The sequence below is a fragment of the Nomascus leucogenys genome, chromosome 21 (assembly GCF_006542625.1).
Source record: "Nomascus leucogenys isolate Asia chromosome 21, Asia_NLE_v1, whole genome shotgun sequence".
NCBI classification, from domain to species: domain Eukaryota; kingdom Metazoa; phylum Chordata; class Mammalia; order Primates; family Hylobatidae; genus Nomascus; species Nomascus leucogenys.
In genome coordinates this window covers 19,435,953-19,457,539 of record NC_044401.1, presented here as the reverse complement: position 1 = coordinate 19,457,539, position 21,587 = coordinate 19,435,953, and the positions used below count along the sequence as shown (strand labels likewise).

General features: G+C 39.0%; 1 protein-coding gene across 6 annotated transcripts in view; it reads left to right on the top strand.

The window, feature by feature from the left end:
• NXPE3 (neurexophilin and PC-esterase domain family member 3) overlaps positions 1-21,587 on the top strand; it is a 48,803-nt gene that overhangs the window by 19,134 nt on the left and 8,082 nt on the right. For 4 of the 6 annotated variants that reach the window (XM_003261757.4, XM_030801678.1, XM_030801677.1 and 1 more), the window contains 3 exons: positions 2,149-2,903; positions 7,965-8,038; positions 17,687-17,893. In XM_003261757.4, coding sequence (XP_003261805.1) covers positions 2,149-2,903; positions 7,965-8,038; positions 17,687-17,893 — 1,036 coding nt within the window. The remainder of the gene's footprint in view (positions 1-2,148; positions 2,904-7,964; positions 8,039-17,686; positions 17,894-21,587) is intronic. The other 2 variants (XM_030801680.1, XM_030801681.1) reach the window with 1 other exon arrangement.

Genomic DNA, 21,587 nt, shown 5'->3' with positions numbered 1-21,587 from the left:
CGCTTGGCTAACTTTAAAAAAAAAATTCTTGTAGAGATGGGGTCTTGCTATGTTGCCCAGGCTGGTCTTGAACCCCTGGCCTCAAGCAGTTCTTCTGCCTCAGCCTCCCAAAGTGTTGGAATTACAGGCATGAGCCACTGTACCCGATCTACTGCTGTTAACATAATGAAAGATAAGGCCTCTGCTTACTTCATTCTCCTTCCACAATTTGTAAAATTAATTTTATTTCTCTATATAACATTAAATAATGTATCTAGACCTTTTATTTCTCCAACAGCATAAGATATCTTAACTTCCTGCTCTAAGTGATGAAGAAAGCACTACTCATTCTTACTTTTTATTTACTATTTTTTTTTGAGACAGAGTCTCATTCTGTCGCCCAGCCTGGAGTGCAGTGGCATGATCTTGGCTCACTGCAACCTCTGCCTCCCGGGTTCAAGCAGTTCTCTGCCTCAGCCTTCTGAGTAGCTGGGATTACAGGCGCCTGCCACCATGCTCTGCTAATCTTTGTATTTTTAGTAGAGATGGGGTTTCAGCATGTTGGCCAGGCTGGTCTTGAACTCCTGACCTCGTGATCCATCTGCCTCGGCCTCCCAAAGTGCTGGGATTACAGGTGTGAGCCACCGCATCTGGCCTACTTCATTCTTTTATATTTGATTTCCACTAGTTATAATGTACTTTTGCATCATTAGGTGCATTCTTTATGGATTGTGTCCTTCAAGGAATTGGTCCATTTCATCTGGGTTATCAAATTTATGGGCATAGAATTGTTCATAATGTTCCTTTATTCCTTTAATGTCCATGGGATCTGTAGTGTGGTCTCTCTTTCATTTCTGATATTAATAATTTGTGTCCTCCCTCTTTTTTTCTTAGCCTGGCTAGAGGCTTATCAATTTTATCAATCTTTTAAAAAACCAGCTTTGGGTTTCATTGATTTTTCTTTATTGATTTCCTGTTTTCAAGTTCATTGATTTCTGCTATTGTATTTATTATTTTTTCTTCTGCTTATTTTGGATATTGTTTGCTCTTCTTTTTCTAGTTTGCTAAGATGTAAGGTTAGATTATTGATTTTAGGTCATTTTTCTTTCCTGAAATATGTATAGTACTATGAATTTCCCTCTAAGCACTTCTCTTGCTTCATCCTATAGTGTTTAATAAATTATATTTTCACCTTCACCTAGTTAACATATTTTTAAATTTCTCATGAGATTTTGTATGTTACCCATTTGTATACCATTTTGGGATTTTTCCAGCTCTCTATTATTGATTTCTAGTTTAATTTCATTATGGCTTAAGAGAAGACACTGTATGATTTTTATTTAAAAAAATTTTTAAGGTACATTTTATGGCCCAGAATGTGGTCCGTTTTGGTGAATGTTCCATGTGAGCTTGATATGAAGTAGTTTACAGATGTCAACTATATCCAGTTTATTGATAGTGCTGTTGAATTCAACTATGTCTTTAACTGATTTTCTGCCTACTAGATCTGTGTGTTTCTGATAGAGGAGTGTTGAAGTCTCAGACTATAATGTAGATTCATCTATTTCTTTATTAGTTTTTGCCTCACATGTTTTGATACTCATTGGTTAGGTACATACGTGTTAAGGGTTGTTTTTTTTTTTTTGGAGAATTGACTCCTTTATTAATTATGTAATGACCCTCTTTATCTTTGCTAACTTTCCTTGCTTTGAAATCTGCTGTCTGAAATTAATATAGCTACTACTGGTTTCTTTGGATTAGTGTTAGCATGGTATATCTATCTCCATTCCTTTACTTTACTTTTTCCTTGGTGTTTCTCCATCTTAGGTTGGACTGGGTGGCTCGAGTGGGCTGGAGTTGGATATTTCCCTTCTCTCAGGTTGGTTAGGCTCTGATAAAACTCCAATGGGCTAGGTTCTGATAAAGTCATTTCTCTTGAGCAACAGCTTTGTTAAGAACAACACAGTGCTCTGCATACTTCAAAATGGGTCCTTTTCCCTTTCCCTTCCCGGAAGCCAAAGGAGATTTTTCTTTGATATTCACTGTGAGAATCTGATTGAGCTCCTGGAGCTAAAACTCACAGAAGTGTGGGGAGCCCTCTGAATTTATGCCGAAAATACAGAAACCTGTTATAGTGGTAATTTCTGTTGTTTGTGTCTTCTTCTTCAGTACTTGGACCATGAGACTGTTTCAGCCACATTCATCGACAGCAGTGGACAGTTTGTTTCCTCCCAGGTGACAGGAATTAGCCGAAATCCCTACTGTGGCTATGATCAGCAGACCCTGTCCAGCCAGGAGCGCATGGAGGAGGACTCCTTGCTGGCTGCCTTGCACCGGCAGGTCCCTGATGTGGGCCCAGTCCCCTTTGTGAAGAGCACTGACCCTTCTTCCAGCTACTTTGTCATCTTGAACTCTGCTGCCTTCTTTAAGGTGGGAAGCCAGCTGGAGGTGCTGGTTCATGTACAGGATTTTCAAAGAAAGCCCAAGAAGTATGGTGGAGACTACCTGCAGGCCAGAATTCACTCCCCCAAGCTGCAGGCCGGGGCTGTGGGCAGGGTGGTGGATTACCAGAATGGGTTTTACAAGGTTTTCTTTACTTTGCTATGGCCAGGCAAAGTTAAAGTGTCCGTATCTCTGGTCCACCCCAGTGAAGGGATCAGAGTTCTTCAGCGCTTACAGGAAGATAAACCAGACAGGGTCTATTTCAAGAGTCTCTTCCGTTCAGGAAGATTTTCTGAAACTACTGAGTGCAACGTGTGTCTTCCTGGGAATCTGCCCCTGTGTAACTTTACAGACCTCTACACTGGGGAGCCCTGGTTCTGCTTCAAACCAAAGAAGCTCCCTTGCAGCAGCAGAATTACCCATTTCAAAGGTGGATACCTGAAGGGTCTCCTAACTGCTGCAGAGAGTGCTTTCTTCCAGAGGTATGTACTGCTTTTTCTTGGGGATAATTTGAAGAGTTCTTTTCTGCTGTCCTTGTCCCATTTAGGAGACTTTCTGGTATTGGGTATGTGTTTCTTACCTCTCTCTCAACTTGGCCCAATTCAGAAGAGGTAGTGAATAAAAAAAAAACCCATAGATTTGTATTTTTCATTAGTGTTTTTAAAGTGAATCTTTGTGCTTATCTAAGTCCAAATTAAAGACCTTTTACCCTTGAATTTTTGTTCTTTACCCTCATATCGGTGTTTTCCTTTAGAACCACATAGCATGTTTACACAGTAGCTGTGTAAGTAAAATCCCTTATTCACAGAACAGATAGAAGTTATCCAAGGGCCTGGTGTGGTGGTGACTCATGCTTGTAATCCCAGCACTTTGGGAGGCTGAAACGGGAGGATCGCTTGAGCCCAGGAGTCTGAGACCAGCCTGGGCAACATAGCAAGACTCCATCTATTTTATGTAAAGAAAAAGATAACCCAAGAACAGGGCTGGTAGGGCTAGCAGTCAGGCTGGTGTTTTATCTTTGTATCTAATGAACTGAAACTTTAAAAAATAACATAACAGTTTTTAAAATCATTTGAACCTACTGATTAAAAACTATGAATATGGCAACATTGCTGGGTTGACTTAATAAGCATAGGAAGTCAGGAATACCACAGAAAACTGTATTTTTTAAGCTAAATAGTTGTTGAAATTATTGCAGTATTGTGTTCAAATTTCTATTTCAAATGTAAGCATAAAATATTTTCAGCATGCTGATAAATACATGGAATAATGTGCAGAAAGGAATATGGAACCAGTATGAATTAAAATTTATGTTTTCTTCAACATTCCATAACATCACTAAGAAATAAAAAATTATAAAAGCTACATGGTTAAAAAGTACCATTCTGGCCAAGCATGGTGGCTCATGACTGTAATCCCAGCACTTTGGGAGGCTGAGGTGGGAGGAAGGCTGGAGCCCAGGAGTTTGAGGTTGCAGTGAGCTGTGATCACAGTTGCACTACAGCCTGGACAACAGAGTGAGACCCTGTCTCAACAAAAAAGTGCAGTTGTTTGAAAGAATATATACATGTTTTTTACTTTTTAGTGAAATATATTGTTTTTAAACATTCCTTGGTAGAGAGAATTTTTTTATTGGATAAAAGGGAGGTATTTTTGTTAAGGATATCTGGGCACCCTAAAAAATTTCATACTTTATGTCCACTCATTACCGTATGGGAGAAAAGTTGCTACCATAAAGTATGTGGTTTGTAGGAGCTCCTAAAATAAAACCCTTCAGTTTTCCACCCTGAAGTCAGCTTTTGGTCATTCTTATGTACATCATGTAGTGGATTCATGCCATACTTTTAGAAGGCCAGCAGAGGGAGCACTACTCAATGTACAGTGTTTACTGTACTGCTGAGAAGACTAGTATTTTCTATGGCTCAGTACAAAATGAAAACAAAATTAAATTTCACAACTCCAAAACAAAAGCAAAACAAAATTTTTCATTTTATTCCTGGGTTCAGGTTTCAGACATGCTATTTATTAGTGACTGAGCAGATTATTTTATTTCTGTGTACTTTTTTGCCTATATATGAAGACTGCTCAGTTACCCTATTTTAGAGGGTTGGTTGGTTTGTTTTGCAACAGGGTCTCACTTTGTCATCCAGGCTGGAGTGCAGTGGCATGATTGCAGCTCGCTGCAGCCTCAACGTCCTGGGTTCAAGGGATTCTCCCACCTCAGCCTCCTGAGTAGTTCAGATTACAGGTGTGCGCCACCACACCCAGCTAATTTTTGTATGTTTTGTAGAAATGTGGTTTCACTATGTTGCCCAGGCTGGTCTTGAACCCCTGGGCTCAAGTAGTCCTCCTGCTTTGTCCTCCCAAAGGGCTGGAATTACAGATATGAGCCACCATACCCCGTTAGAGTTGTGTTTTTAGATTTTTAAGTGATTATGAATACATCCTAGTTGCACATATTTTTGAGGTAGATGTGATATTTTGATACAAGCATATAATATGTAATGACCAAATCAGGGTAATTGGAGTATCCCTTGCCTGAAGCATTTATCATTTCTTTGTGTTGGGAACATTCCAATTCCACTGTCATAATTGTTTTGAAATATATAGTAAATGATTGTTAACTATAATTGCCCTATAGAGTTATGTTGTCAGTCTACTTAGTGGCCTAGCAAAGAGGAAGAAGCATAGTAATTTACTCAAATTCCATGTGGAAAATAGAGAAAGTTTAGAGAACTAAATTAGTGTAAAACTTAAAAGTATTTCTGACTGTAAATTCTACCATTAAAAACAAAAAAACACCCGTGAACCCACAAGGATAAAATAATGTGTTTGTCCCTGCCCTTGCTTGCATGTCCTGGGTGAGGCTGGTTGATGGTACATTGTTGTAGAATAATTGCAGAATTTTATTTACCTGGAAGTTTGCTGAGAAAACAATGTTTGAGGTGGTGTAAGTTTTTGGAAAGCAAACATTTGACACAGTCCTCATAATTGATTTTCATTTTCCATCCTTTATTCTGTTAAAGTTCTGAAATATTGCATAAGGCCATCTGAAAAGGAAAAGAAAAAGATTGAAATTGATTTTTTGGGGGATCTTTGGGTGTACTGTTTTGAGCTCATGGCCCAAGTATGTTGAGCTGATAACCTTTTTTACTTCTCTTCCTTGGTAACTCATAACCTTGCTTAAACCAGAAAGAATTAAGAAGCTTAGCCTTGGTATTTGGTTCCCTAAATGACAACTGAACAATTAAAATATGTCATCTTTGTTCTTTATCTATAAGAGAATAAAAGTGTTACTTTTGCAAAGGACAACAGGGGTTTCCTTAAAGATCCTATTAATAGAAGGGAAGGCCTTTTGAAAGAATGGGCTTATCACCTACAACATTTCCGTTTTATTTTAGCATGATTGCTACTTTTTTCTTTCTAACTTTGTATTTAAAAAATTGAATCTTTAGAAACATTGCAGGAATAATAACAATGAACTCATATACCTTTAACTTAGATTCACTATTATTGTTTTGCCACATTTTGCTTTATCTTTCTCTGTGTTTATATGTATCTGTGTATAATTTTTTCCCCTGAACCATCTGAGAGTATGTTGCAGACGTCATGGCACTGCACTCCATAAATATGCCTCTCCTAAGAAAATGGACTTTCTCTAACATATAACCATAATGATCACATTTGGGACATTTGTCATTGTTACAGTACTATTATTTAATATGCAGTTCATATTAGATATTCAAGTTTCTTCAGTTGTCCCAATAATGACTTCTATAGCTATCTTTTTAATTTTAACTAATCTAATCTATGCTTACACAGTGTGTTTGGTTGTCTCTTTAATCCAAAAGAATTCTTTAGCCTATTTTGTTTTGTATGACATTGGCAATTTTGATGTTGCTGTTTTGTAGAATGTCCGTTACTTTTTTTTTTTTTTTTTTTTTTTTTGAGATAGAGTGTCGCTCTGTCACCCAGGCTGGGGTGCAGTGCAGTGATCTCGGCTCACTGCAACCTTCAGCTCACTTGACTTCCTGGGGTCAAGTGATTCTTGTGCCTCACTCTCCCGAGTAGCTGGGACTACTAGGCACGCACCACCATAGCTGGCTAATTTTTGTATTTTTAGTAGAGATGGAGTTTTGCCATGTTGGCCAGGCTGGTCTCAAACTCCTGGCCTCAAGGATATCTGCCCGTCTTGGCCTCCCAAAGTGCTGGGATTACAGGCGTGAGCCACCACGCCTGGTCTACTTTGGATTTGCTTTATTGTTTTCACTTTCCATGTGATTAGATTGAGGCTAAATATTTTGGCAGGAAAATTATAGAAGAAATTTTCCTGCAAATATTTTTACAGGAAATTATGTTTTTGCAAGAAAATTATTATTGTACAATAATAATTATATTATTATAACTATAGACAAGTAAATTGTATATTTTTTTCTTACCATAAAACTCTAAACTCATGAAAGTAGTTTATATGTGCTCTCTTAAAAATCACTTTATTTAAGCTATGAAATTCGATTATGCTGTAATGTGGCCAGGCCTGTACACTTCCTTCATTACTTGTTTTTTGTCTGTCTCCATGTAGCTCCATGAAGAAGGAGATGCTGTGTGTTTTGCTTACTGTAGTAGCCCTGGATTCTAGGACAGTACCTGGCTTAAGAAGCTTAAGAATTATTTGTTGAATAAACAATTTTTTCTGAAATTGATGAAATAATAAAAAATGACCACACATTCCCCTATCAAGAGTTTGGGAAGTTAACATTTTATTTTTTTGTTTTTGGTCTAAGTACAAGAGGCCTAGTTTTATTGTGACTCAGTTTCTGGAATAGTTGCCCCAGATTTCCAGTGCTTTTCTCCTTACCTCCACCCTCCCCCACGTTTTAATGCAGCCCTCCAAAAATATTTACTGAGCGTGGACTTTAGACCAGGGCCTGTGTTAGGATACAGGGATGAATGAGGCACCACCCTTGTCTTCGAGTAGTATATGTTTTATTTTATTTTTTTCCCCTGCTGCCTCCCTTGAGTAGTACATGTTTAAGTAAGGGGAACAGACACTAAAGAGTCCTGGTAATGATGAGCAAAATACTGCATGAGTAAGTATCTGGAGGGCAAATGTCCCTGCTAGGACTCCTCTCAGATCTGGAAAAGGCCTGAGGAATCTGATACATGACTTAATGCAGCGTATACTTGCAGCCTGAAAACTAGGTAATGAAAAAATAGACATTCTTGTCAGTGTGAGCCATTCTCTGAGTCCAAGGGGGGTACATAATTCAAACCAGAATTGGTCATTTTGGAGTTTGCACTCTTAGCAGTATACAGTGGAGTGAAATTTAAGAATCAATTTAATTTCTTTTCAGTTTTTATGTACATAAAACCTGCTTACTACAAGAGACCCAGTTTATTATTTGTGTTGGTTAACATTCATAAATATATTTCATCATAACAAGGCTCCGTGAAATTAGTCATTTTGCATTTGCCAATAAAGACATATATCTGAAAATAAATATTCCTGAACCTGAGCTTGTGCTTTTTTATTCCTCTTAAAGTGGTGTCAATATCAAAATGCCAATCAACTCCAGTGGACCTGATTGGGTAACTGTGATTCCCAGGAGAATAAAAGGTAAAAAAAAAAAGAATAAGCTTGATGATTTGTTGTTTTTCTTACTAAGTGGGTTGAGGCTCTGTCGTTTCATTTGTGTTGCAAAAACTTATATGCCATAGTTACTTCTGGGCACAATTGAAAATATTAAAAGTACTGTTTGATTAAAAAAATCAGATCTTATGTGCGTAATTCTGAGTTTTGCTATTTATTGTTATTTTATTTTATTTTTTGAGACAGGGTCTTGCTCTGTTACCTAGGCTGGAGTGCAGTGGCGCAATCTTGACTCACTGCAACCTTGATCTCCTGGGCTCAATTGATCCTCCCGTTTCAGCCTCCCAAGTAGCTGGGACTACCACCACACCTGGCTGATTTTTGCATTTTTTTTTGCAGAGACAAATTTTTGCCATGTTGCCCAGGATGGTCTTGAATTCTTGAGCTCAAGCAGTCCTCCCACCTTGGCCTCCCAAAGTGCTGGGATTACAGACATGTGCACGGCCGAGTTTTGCTATTTAAGCTCATGTAAAAGTTTTCTTCTCTTGCCAGCCCTCTTCTGTTTGGCTCCTCAAGAGTCTTTTGAACAACCTTGTCCAATATGATAGCAACTAGTCACTTGTAGTGATTCAAATTTAAATCAATTAAGGTTAAATAAAATTCAAAATCTAGTTATTTAATCACACATGCCCAATAACTATATGTAGACAGCATTTTATGTAGAATTTATCCATCATCACAAAAAGTCGTGTTGGACATTGCTGCTGTAGAGATATGGGTAAAATTATCATGGAAATGTTCAAATCATCACAAAAAGTTGTGTTGGACATTGCTGCTCTAGAGATATGGGTAAAATTATCATGGAAATGTTTAAAATAAAGAACATTGGGTTGGAGAATAGCAGCTGTTCTCAAAGTGTGATCTGTGGATCAGTGGCATCAGCATTACCAGGCAACCTGATAGAATTGCAAATTCTCAGGTCTTATCTCAGACTGAAACAGAAACCCTGGCTGGTGGGGCCCAGCAAAAAAGTTTTAACAAACTTTTCGGGGGACTCTGATTTATTGGTGTAGAATATTAATAAAGAACAAAATTCAGAGCAGTAAATGTAAATTTTGCAGAATAGATATAATTAGCTATCGTGATTTTTAGAAAGAAGGGATGAATGTTACTAGTGAGGCTTATGCAGACAGCAGGCAAGGTCCTTCTAGCTTTTAAAAGTATATTAACTAATAGTACTCCACTCTGCAGATGTTGCAAAACCCTTTTGCTGCAGGGGCTCGATATTTAATACCTGTGGATCAAGCAGAGTGGATATTAGCCACGAGCCTTGTATGAGTAGTGGGGAAGGAACTGAAGAGCAAGGACCATCTCAAGGGGCAGCCTCTTTTCAGTTTCTGCTGGTTTGTTACCATGTAGAAACAAACCCTGTATGGCCAGCTCCATAGATTTGTTTTTTTCCAAGAGAAACCAGAAACTTTGATTTTTTAACTGTGTTATCTCCATATTTTAGAACATCGACATCCAATTCAAGACTTTGAAAATACTGTATGGCCTAAAGAAAATCTGTTTGGCCCATATGCAGCCAGGGCACTGCCAGTTTATATCTCTTGTCTCTAGTATCGTATGCCACAAGAATTCCCAGTCTTTTTCTGATGAAGAGCTGTTTTTGATTTACTTGAACCAAATGAATTACTAATTTTAGAGGATATATATATGAGACATCAATAATGGAAATATTTATCTTTTATCTGTTTGGGCCTCAACCCTGAGGTCAAGATGTCAGTAGACAAGGTGTCCTTCAGTAGTACTGCACTCTAAACACTCCAATGTCCGACATCCTTAGGAGGCCCTGCCTCCCACTACTGGATCTGTCCTTCTTCATCACAGACTCGACTGGCTTGCCCTTATTGTGATGTCCCTAGGTGTCCCGGGGATGGTCAGTGGGAGGAACTTTGGAAAGTTTACCTGTACCTAACAAGTCTTGAGGATCAGCCAGGAAGTGGCTGTGGGTTTATGATGTGCTCTTCTGGTTAGAGGGAAGATAGATTTGGTAATTAGTGAGCCTTTTGATATATTTTTAGAGGAAGAAAGTAACTATGAATTAGTAGGAGCAGAATATCCTGGTTTTGAATAGGAAAACCATCTTGTAACAGGTATATAACTGGAAAGAAAAGAGAAGGGCAGTTGCTTTATGGACTATGGAAGGAACCCAGCTTGGCAGAACTTCATTGAATTTCACTCTATGGACCAGCAGGGGGCATTCAAAGATCCTAAATCAGGGGCTCATAATTTTCTTTCCTTCTTTTGCTTCATTCTATGCAAACATTCTGTTTCTGCTTAAACTTTCACCAACTAATTTTAGCATTCATCAAGGTTCATCAGATCTTGCCTGTGGCATTCTAATTGTGACTTTTAATGTCTCTCATTTTTTCAACATTTATTAGTTGGAATTCTTTTGCAAAGAAGAGTTGTCCCTTCTTCATTTTAAGTATTTATATCAGTGTAGACTCATGATAATTTCATTCCTTGGGTTATAATCCAATCCAATTCAATCATTATTTTATTTTCTTTTATTTTTGCTCAAATTGTTCCAGTTTTGGCAGTTGGGGAACACTTTCAGTTTGGCTTCTTTGTGCCCTTTTGTCATCCTGTGTGCTGTCATCCTTTTGTTTGTTTTGAGCACTTCCTTAGTTTCTGACACCACAAGATATTTGAGGCTTGTCTTGTATTTTCTTTGCCTTAGCCTTAGAAGGGGTTTATAGTATTTCTACTTTATTTCACTTATGAATCCTATATTTTGAAGTTTTTTCCCTGTGAAATTGTATTTATTAGCTAATTAATATTCTTACAAGGTAAAATTATTGTTAAGATTCGTATTTAGATTGCCTGAGATTGCCAGTGCTACTGCTACTTGTGGGCATAATCCCAGTCAAAAGCAAGGAAAAACAGTTTTTAGTTGTAGCTGACTACCTTATTAAGAGCAAGCATCTGGTTTATGTCAGGTTTTCCCAGTGCCAGAATTACTGCTGAGTTTTCATTAGTACCTGTAATGTAGTCCCCAGATTATCACAGCTAAGTGGCTCAGGGACCTTGACAGATTCTGACCTCATCAACAACTTGAGGTTATATTTTTTGGGGGAACTTACTGAGAGTTTAGGATAAGACTCGATCTAATAGCAACAGTATAGATAAGAACAATGAAGTTTTACATTTGTGTGTATCTTTGTAGCTATGGTAGGTTGAATACTAAGATGACTTCCAGTAATCTATGCTCTTACATAATCTCCTTCCCCTTAAGTGTGGCAGGGACATGTAAATATGATGGTATATCATTCCTATGATTTGATTATATTATATGACAAAGTCGACTTTAAGAGAGTGACATTATCCTAGGTAGACCTGACCTTAGATCAGGTAAGCACTTAACAGGGGCCATGTTCTTCCTGAAGAAAGAGATTCAAAGTGTAAGAAGGATTCCATGTGAGGGAGATTCTTTGTTGCTGGATTTAAAGATGAAGGGGGCCACATGGCTAGGAATATAGGCAACTTCTAGTAGCTGGAGAGCATCTCCTGGCTGATAACCATCAAGGAAATGGGAAACTCAGCCTTACAACCACAAGTAACTGAATTCTGGCAGCAACTTGAATGAACTTTTTTTTGTTTGTTTGTTTGTTTGAGACAGAGTCTTGCTCTGTCGCCCAGGCTGGAGCACAGTGGTGCGATCCTGGCTCACTGCAAACCTCTGCCTCCTGTGTTCAAGCGATTCTCGTGCCTCAGCCTCCCAAGTACCTGGGATTACAGGCGTGCGCCACCACACCCAGCTAATTTTTCTATTTTTAGTAGAGACGGGGTTTCACCATGTTGGCCAGTCTGGTCTCGAACTCCTGAGCTCAAGCGATCTACCCACCTTGCCCTCCCAAAGTGCTGGGATTACATGCGTGATCCATGTGCCCGGCCTTGAATGACCTTTTTGAAGGCTTTTCTCCAGAGAACACAGCCCTGATAACATCCTGATTCAACTTGTGAGACTCTGAGGAGAGAACACAGTTATGCTATGTCCCAAACTCCTGACCTGCAGATCTGCGGGTTAATAAATATCCCTTGTTTTTAAGCCACTAAGTTTGTGGTGATGTGTTACACAGCAATAGAAAACTAATAAAATAACTACCATCTAGATCAAGTTATTGAGCATTTAGAACATATAGGATGTTTCCAGGACCCTAGCATGTGCTTTACTATTCACACTATTACAGTATTGAATTTTCACAATAACCCTTCAAAATAACTAGTAGTTGACCCAGTTTATGGATGATGTGACCAAAGTCCAGAGATTTCACTTATTGTGTCATCATTTTGAGTCCTTCTCTGTTAGGCTAGATTCTGAGGGTATAGTTAGGGAATAAGATGAAAATTTAAATGATTTCTGAAGTCTCAAAAGTTGGAAATGTGGAGTCAGACTTAGAGTAGGTCCCGTGACTCTTCATCTAGCATTTTCCCTACTGCCCCTTAACCATGTTTAGGAGGTATGGCCAATGATGTCTTGATGCTTTGGTTTGCCTGCAGTAGTTAATTTTTTTTTTTTTTTTTTTTTTTTTTTTTTTTTTTTTTTTTTTGAGAAGGTGTCTCGCTCTGTCACCCAGGCTGGAGTGCAGTAGTGTGATCTCGGCACTAAAACCTCTGCTTCCTGGGTTCAAGCAATTCTTCTGCCTCAGCTTCCCAAGTAGCTACGATTACAGGCACAATGCCACCATGCCTGGCTAATTTTTGTATTTGTAGTAAAGATGTGGTTTTGCATGTTGGCCAGGCTGGTTTCAAACTCCTGACCTCAAGTGATCAGCCTGCCTTGGTCTCCTAAAGTGTTGGGATTACAGGTGTGAGCCACCACTGTACCTGGCCTGCAGTAGTGAAATTTATCAACCCTCTAGTATACAAATGATGAAATGAATGATAGTGTTTCATGTTATGCAGTAAAAACGAAACTAGTCATTTTGTGGATGAGACCTCATCTGATGTTGATTTCTAGAAAATGGCAGATAAATGTTATAACAAATTGGACAAAGCTATTTTATTTTTTTAAAAATTTAACTATCTGGATGCAGATGTCAAAGGGACAAAGCTATTTTAAAGACAACTACTTTCCAACTACTGGAAAAAATAATTTGATATAGAATATCTTTAGTTAACTGGGAAAATCAAAGGGCTCATGTTCTGTATATAAAACTACTAACTGACAGCATTTGAGGGAAGGAAGCCTCCTCAATACATCAGCAAAATGTATTTCTTTGTAAATGGTACCACCTCTACCACTACCTGCCTCTACACTTATTGAGAAACTTTGTCAAGTCACTCTGTGACTTGCTTTCTTCATCTTTAAAAGATATTTGGACAGCCGGGCGCGGTGGCTCATGCCTGTAATCCCAGGACTTTGGGAGGCCGAGGCTGGTGGGTCACGAGGTCAGGAGATGAGACCATTCTGGCTAACACGGTGAAACCCCATCTCTACTAAAAATACAAAAAATTAGCCGGGCGTGGTGGCAGGCGCCTGTAGTCCCAGCTACTTGGGAGGCTGAGGCAGGAGAATGGCGTGAACCCGGGAGGTGGAGGTTGCAGTGAGCCGAGATTGCACCACTGCACTCCAGTCTGGGCGACAGAGTGAGACTCCGTCTCAAAAAAAATAAATAAATAAAAAAAGATATTTGGACTAGCTACTCTCTAAGGTCCCATTCAACAGTCTATGAATTTATAGAATTTCTATCTATATAGCATTCTTAGCTTACCTCTGTAAAATGCAGAGGTTTTAGGGGACTAAAATATATAGGAAAGAAAATTAAATTTCCAAGGTTTCATAGGGGGAATTCAAGGAGTAAACTCAAACTCAAGCCATTACAATTACTGTGTAGCTGGGCCCTTCTCATATTCCCAGCACTTGACAGAGTGTTCCTAACCAGTTCAATATACACTATCCCCGTTCCTCATCCTGCCGAGGGCTATCCCTCCCTACTGACCTTATCCCAAGTTTCCTATGCTCATGGCAGTCTCTGGTGCAGGGAATTGGTTGGTCCCATTTCTTCTGTCTTGTTTTCCCCCTTATAAACTGTGTACTGCCCTTTGTCCTGCCTTTTACTGTTCTTAATTCTGCAGACAATTCCATACCATAAAATTAAGGGACAGGTTTGCCGCACATCTCACCCCGCGGCCCTCCCCGCCCCGCCCCACCTCAATTCACATTGTGTCATTTTTGTCCAGCTCTTTCTGAATGATTTAGGGAAATTTATCTCTCTGCCTTTTTCTCTTTCGTTTTGTTCCATCTTTGGCCCAGACAGCCCTCATTATGGCTAACGGATTACATGGCATGACACCCTTTGGAGGAAAATGCAAACCATGGGCTTTAAAGAGAAGCCAAGAAATTTTAGAGATACAGGGACATTACTTTCAAATAATAAAAAATATCCCTTCTGGTTTTGCCCAAATCTTCATACCTGCTTTTACAACCACCTCTGTTTAAACTTTTTCCTTCACCAGCAATTTTCAAGATAACCATAAAGTTGAGTAGTAACTGATTTTTATTTTTTTGTTTTAATTATTTTTATTCCATGTGAATAGTACATTAGGGGTTATATCATCTATTTAGGAGACTTTCATATCTCAGTTATCTTATATGAAATACATTCTGAGTTCCAAAAAACACCATTTAAACAGCCACAGACTGCTTAAAAATCATATTAAAATTGTCAGGAAATGTTTTTGTCCCAGTTGACCATAAGGGGGCAACATAGGTATGTGCATTTCATTTAAAAAAATAGGATTTTTTTCTCATGCAGCATGCAGCTTGTTTAAAGAATGTCAGAGTTAGTAATTGATTTGCTTTCCTTGACTTAGCTCTGGTAGTAAACATAATTAACATTTGAATGGAAATGGTAATTGTTTCCTGTGTGACATATACTTTTCTTTATAGCACATATTTGACACAGAATAACCGAGTCTACCGAATTAACAGTGGTAAAAAATTGTAACATCAAAATTACTTTTAATTCTCATTCTAGTAAATGTTTTCTGTGGGCCCTAGGTGTCGTCTCTGGAGCTCCCTAGCTATGCAGCCTCGATGTACTGATATAATGAGGGAGCTTTGCACAAGGTGCAGTAACATGTTAAAGCTACACTTGATAACATGTTGAGAAATTATTTTTGAACAAGCCAAGGAAATATTTACCCTACACCCCCCCCCCCGCCACAATTTTTCTTTGATAATCGCATTTGCCAAATAAAGCTTTTAAAATCAGCGTTCAGTTTCCTTTTCTACTTGGGCTCTGAACCTGCAAAGAATTAGCAGATGCCGAACAAAAAAAGATTAGATATGCACTCTCTGTCAAATAGAGCGTCTTCTTTGGAGGGATAAAAACCAAAATAATTTGGAGTAACACAGATAATGTCAAGTCAAATAAGCCAAAAGTAGTCACAAATAGTGGAGTCACTTAAATTTAAATTTCTGAGTTGTGTAAGCATTTAGATTCCAAATTGTGGCTTAATAGGTGACTATAGAATGACTGGATTTTGATAAAGGTTGTGTAAGAAAATGATATAACCTGGTGGTTTCTTGAAGACTGTAGGTTTGAATAATTGTTAGAAATGAATAAATATATACCTTCAAGAAAAAAAAAGAAGTGGCTAACATCTATAAACATATGTTTTTGAGAAGTGATCTGGCACACGGTGGTTAAGATCATGGGCTTCGGGCTCACTTGCTTGGGCGAGGTGCTGGCTTTGCTCCTTACTAGCTCAGCTCTGGGACCTTGGTCAAGTTGTTTAGCTGTTCTGAAAGGCAGGGATAGTGATAGGACCTACTTCAAAGAGTTACTGTGAGCACATGAGATAATACGTTTGCTCAGAATAGTGTCTGATGCAGAGTAAACTTGCAAGAAATATTAGCCATCACAGTCTGTTGTAAAGCATGTAATGTGTGTTGTTTCCACAGTGGCATTTTCTGCAGGAGGTGTTAGGGCAGAAGGATGTTGACTCTCCCTCTGAAAGGTGTCGTTTTGCTTGTGTTACCATGTGTAGCTAGGTTACAACCAGGAGGTACACATTGGTGATGTGTTTTTAGCATTGTTCATTATGTATGAAGACTTTCTGAACCTTTTGTATTATGGAGAATAATCCGTTAGATTGTCTGCCATTAGTTTGTTCTCCATATTAAGGGGTGTTTTTTTAAAATTAAAATTTGAAGGTAGGATTCATGGATTCTAACTTTGCTTTTAATGGGCTGAAAACAGTGAACTCATACTACTCTGTATGTGTGAAGTATTAGTCTAAGTTGTTAACTTGCCTCACAGGCATGTGGGTGAGAAACTGTTCTGTTCTGGGAGAATGCTGGGTAAATGCTAATGTCCACACATTTCCTTTGGTTTTGTCTTCTTGTATATTTGGCTTTGATAAAAACATACGTAATCAGGCTGGGCATGGTGGCTCATGCCTGTAATTCTAGCACTTTGGGAGGTCGAGGCGGGCAGATCACTTGAGATCAGGAGTTCGAGATCAGCCTGGCCAACATGGTGAAACCCCATCTCTGCTAAAAGTGCAAAAATTGGCCAGGCGTGGTGGCTCACGCCTGTAATCCCAGCACTTTTGGAGGCCGAGGCGAGTGATCACAAGGTCAAGAGATTGAAACCATCTTGGCCAACATGATGAAACCCTATCTCTACTAAAAATACAAAAATTAGCTGGGTGTGGTGGTGCCTGCCTGTAGTCCCAGCTACTCGGGAGGCTGAGGCAGGAGAATCGCTTGAACCCAGGAGGCAGAGGTTGCAGTGAGCTGAGATCACGCCACTGCACTCCAGCCTGGCGACAGAGCGAGACTCTGTCTCAAAAAAAAAAAAAAAAAAAAAAAAAAAGCAAAACTTAGCCAGGCATGGTAGTGCATGCCTGTAATCCCAGCTACTTGGGAGGCTGGGGCAGGAGAATCGCTTGAACCAAGGAGGCGGAGGTTGCAGTGAGTGGAGATTGTGCCACTGCACTCCAGCCTGGGCAAAAAGAGTGAGACTCCATCTCAGAAAAAATGTAAGCAGAGGGAATGCTGAAAGTCCCTCCTTTCCTTTCTGTCCACCAATACCCTCATGCCCATTTCAGATCTTCCCATTTTTGTACAAAGGAAAACCTGTTTTTTAAATTTTACTTTTAAGTTCTGGGATACATGTGCAGAATGTGCAGGTTTGTTACATAGGTATACATGTAGTTTGCTGCACCTGTCAACCCGTCATCTAGGTTTTAAGCCTTGCATTTGTCCTAATGCTCTCCCTCCCCTTCCCCGCAACCCTCCAACAGGCCCCGGTGTGTGATGTTCCTCTCCCTGTGTCCATGTATTCTCATTGTTCAACTCCTACTTATGAGCGAGAACATGTGGTGTTTGGTTTTCTGTTCCTGTGTTAGTTTGCTAAGAATGATGGTTTCCAGCTTCATCCGTGTCCCTGCAAAGGACATGAACTCATTCTTTTTTATGGCTGTAGAAAACCTTTTTTTAATCAGGAGAAAAGTCTGGGATTTGAGATCTGACAGTAGGAAATGTTTCCCACATGCCATCAGGCTACCAAATACAAGGGCATAATTGTTTCTTGGGACATTTTTCATCTATTGTTGGAGGAGAATATTAAAATATTTGTTTTTCTTTTTTATTTGCAGAAACTAGCAATCTAGAACTATCTCAAGGCTCAGGAACTTTTCCTTCTGGGTATTATTATAAAGACCAGTGGAGGCCCAGAAAGTTTAAGATGCGTCAGTTTAATGACCCTGACAACATTACAGAGTGCTTACAAAGAAAAGTGGTGCATTTATTTGGTGACTCAACAATCAGGCAATGGTTCGAATACCTTACTACATTTGTTCCAGGTTGGTACTTTGCCTTTTGTTTCATAACTCTTTCCTACATCAGCTTTGAAATAAGCAGACTCACTCAGGTGCCTGAAGAAAGGTTATCAGGTGAGGAAACATGTATTTCTCTGTAGGACTAAAGAGGTACCCAAACCCTGGAGAGATGTGTCACAGTTTCTGATCAATAGCTGTGTTGTGTTATACTCATGGAAGTACTGGGTTCTCATTGAGGTTTATGTCACTGATGAGCTGTATGACTTTGGACAAGTCATTTACTTTTTAGGGTTTCATTTCTCCATGTGTGAGATGAGACAGCTGGACCATGTCACCTCACAGGTGTCTTTCACTTCTAATATTCTGGGTTGTAAAATAGAGGTGGGCACTTCCAGTTGTTTCTCCCCTAGTTCTGTCTCATCCAACTCCAAGTTTATAGTAGCTTTGAGTAGAAAGAAGCAGCCAGACCTATGGTGGTCCATATTGCATCCTTGCAGCAAAGCCATCCCTGTGTCATCCATTGGGCCTACCATTGGTGTGACTCTGATGTGGAGTTGGCTCCCCCTGAGGGAGTCTGGGTAAGTTCCAGCATTCTTAGCTTCTTGATTTCTCTGCTTGGCTCTGGGGCTGTTCTCCAGACTCAGAACAAAACCCCAATGGCTGGAGGCCCACCCCTTAAGGGCATTCTTTTCTTTCTGGAAGGGGTATGGATGAGGTAAGGAAGGAGGGATCCTGAAGGAGCAGAAATAAAGACCCTGCTTACAATTTAGAGAGCTGATAAATAGTTTTGTGGGAACTGTTTTTAGTGGCTATGTGTAGGCAAGGCTTTTAATAAAGTAAAGCCTGATGGTTTGTTGTGAGTTGTTTGTGATTGTTTTTATCACCGCTTTTCTTTATTATGTCAACTTAGTTTTATTGATTGATTGGTTGAGACGAGGTCTCACTCTCTCACCCAGGCTGGAGTGCAGTGGTGTGATCATGGCTCACTGCAGCCTCAACCTCCTGGGCTCAAGCTATCCTCCCACCTCAGCCTCCCAAGCATTTGGGACCACAGGTGTGAGCCACTGCACTCGGCTAATTTTTTTGTATTTTTTGTAGAGACATGGTCTCACTGTGTTGCTCAGGCTAGTCTCGAATTCTCATGCTTAAGCAGTCCGCCCACCTCAACCTCCCAAAGTGCTGGTGGCTCACACCTGGCCTCAACTTAGTTTTAAATTTAATTTTTGGAAGGAAAGGGGAAGTAGATATTGTCCCCAAAAGTGTAAAGTTAATTCCGCTTTTTGTTTTGCTTGTTTTTTAAATTGAAACAGATACAACTAAGCTTTGTTTGATAAAGTATAAGCTATACATTAGGAGAAGGGAAATACTTTGTATGGCATGATGCTAGACAAGTTTTGATGTGATGCTGACCAGTGAGGGCCTTCTTAGGTGTCTGTAGTTGCTTGCCTCTTAAATTCTAATGATGTAGCTTGGTATTTCCTTTGATAGCAAGGATCACACTGACTGTTTTCATCACTTCCCACCATATACTTTACAGACATATCTTCACCTGATAAAAATAAAGCCTGTGTCAGTGCTTGATCTAATCAAAAGAAAGTGGTAGCTTGAGCTTTTTATTCAGTTAAAATGGGGCTGAATGCTAAGTAGTAGTTAGGTAGGAAAATCTAGAAGAGAAGCCTGGAAATGCAAGGAGAAAAAAGTGAAACCTACTTTAATCCTTAAGAAGAATATATGACAATTTTATATATATATATATATATATATTTTTTTTTTTTTTTTTTTTTTTTTTTTTGAGACAGACTCTCACTCTGTCACCCAGGCTGGAGTGCAGTGGTGTGATCTCGACTCACTAACACCTCTGCCTCGCAGGTTCATGTGATTCTCCTGCCTCAGCCTTCCAAGTAGCTGAGATTACAGGCACCTGCCACCACGCCTGGCTAATTTTTGTATTTTTAGTAGAGACGGGGTTTCACCATGTTGGCCAGGCTGGTCTCAAACTTCTGACCTCAAGTGATCTGCCTGCCTTGACCTCCAAAAGTGCTGGGATTATGGGCATGAGCCACCTTGCCCATCCTATAGGACAATTTTATTCTGACGTTCCTTCTTCAAAATTGACCGTGAACTCCCTGAGGGCAAGGACTATAGCTTATCCATCTGAGCATTGCTGGCTTGTAGCACCTATAGTAGTGGGCACTAAGTAGGTGCTTAGGAAATATTAGTTGAATCGGATTGTCAACATTTATTTAAGGCACTTAAGGGAATATTTAGGGATATGAGACACATCTTCTTTCCTCACGGGTGCACGTACTAAGTGATGAATTATACAGAGTTTTTTAGGAATAACAAGGACTCCCACTGATTCCTAGGACCTTCAGAATGTCTCCAGGCAACTGGACCTTGAAATACAACTTAGAGGGAGAAAAGGGAATTTTTAACTTGCGATGCTATCTGTGTTATTCTCATGATAGAGATGGAAGTTTTTCTTTAGGACATTAACATGATTTTTCATCTACAGGCTAAAATTGAAAGTCAAAAGAAACAGGGTTGCTTATTTCTTTTGCTTATTGCAAAAAGAGGTGTTTGTTTTCATTTTTCAAAATTACATTTGAACTTGCTTTAATTTTATTTTTAAAAACATTCATTTTTAATCAACAGATAAATATATTTATGGGGTACAATGTGATATTTTATATATATACATTGTGGAATTAGTATATCAAGTAAATTAACATATCCATCACCTCACATACTTACTTTTTTATAGTGAGAACATTTAAAATCTCTTCTTTTAGCAGTTTTGAAATATATGATACATTATTATTTACTGTGGTTACCATGTTGTGCAATAGATCTCTAAAACATTTTCCTTCTGAGACCTTGATTAACATTTCCCCATTGCACCTACCCCTCTAGCAGCCCTCTGGTAACCACTATTCTACTCTCTACTTCAACTTTTTTAAGTTCCACATATAAGTCAGTATAAGGCAAATATTGCATGAGGTTACACATCAAAGACATCTGTGTGTGACTTATTTCACTTAGCATAATGTCCTCTAGTTTCATCTATGTTGTTACAAATGACGGAATTTCCCAAAAGAAGTATTTGGTTACTAATACGTGCTCATAAAACAGAAGTTAAAGCCCATGTCTTGAGAGAAATAATATTTATCTGTTAGGAGAATAAAATGTAAATGCCAATTTGATTTTTATAAATTAAAAGATCATGAACAGACACTTCTCAAAAGAAGACATACATATAGCCAACAAACATATGAAGAAAAAGCTCAATATCACTGATCATTAGAGTAATGCAAATCAAAACCACAATGAAATTGTGGTTCTCACACCAATCCGAATGGCTATCAATAAAAAGCCAAAAAACAGATGCTGGCGAGGTTGCAGAGAAGAGGTAACAATTTTACACTGTTGGTGGAAGTGTAAATTAGTTCGATCATTGTGGAAAGCAGTATGGCGATTCCTCAAAGAGCTAAAAGCAGAACTACCATTCGACCCAGCAATCCCATTACTAGGTATGTACCCAGAGGAATGTAAATCATTCTGCCATAAATACACATGCAAGCAAATGTTCATTGCAGCACTGTTCACAATAGCAAAGGCATGGAATCAACCTAAATGCCAATCAGTGACAGACTGGATAAAGAAAATGTGGTACATATATGTACCATGGAATACTATGCAGCCATAAAAATGAGATAAT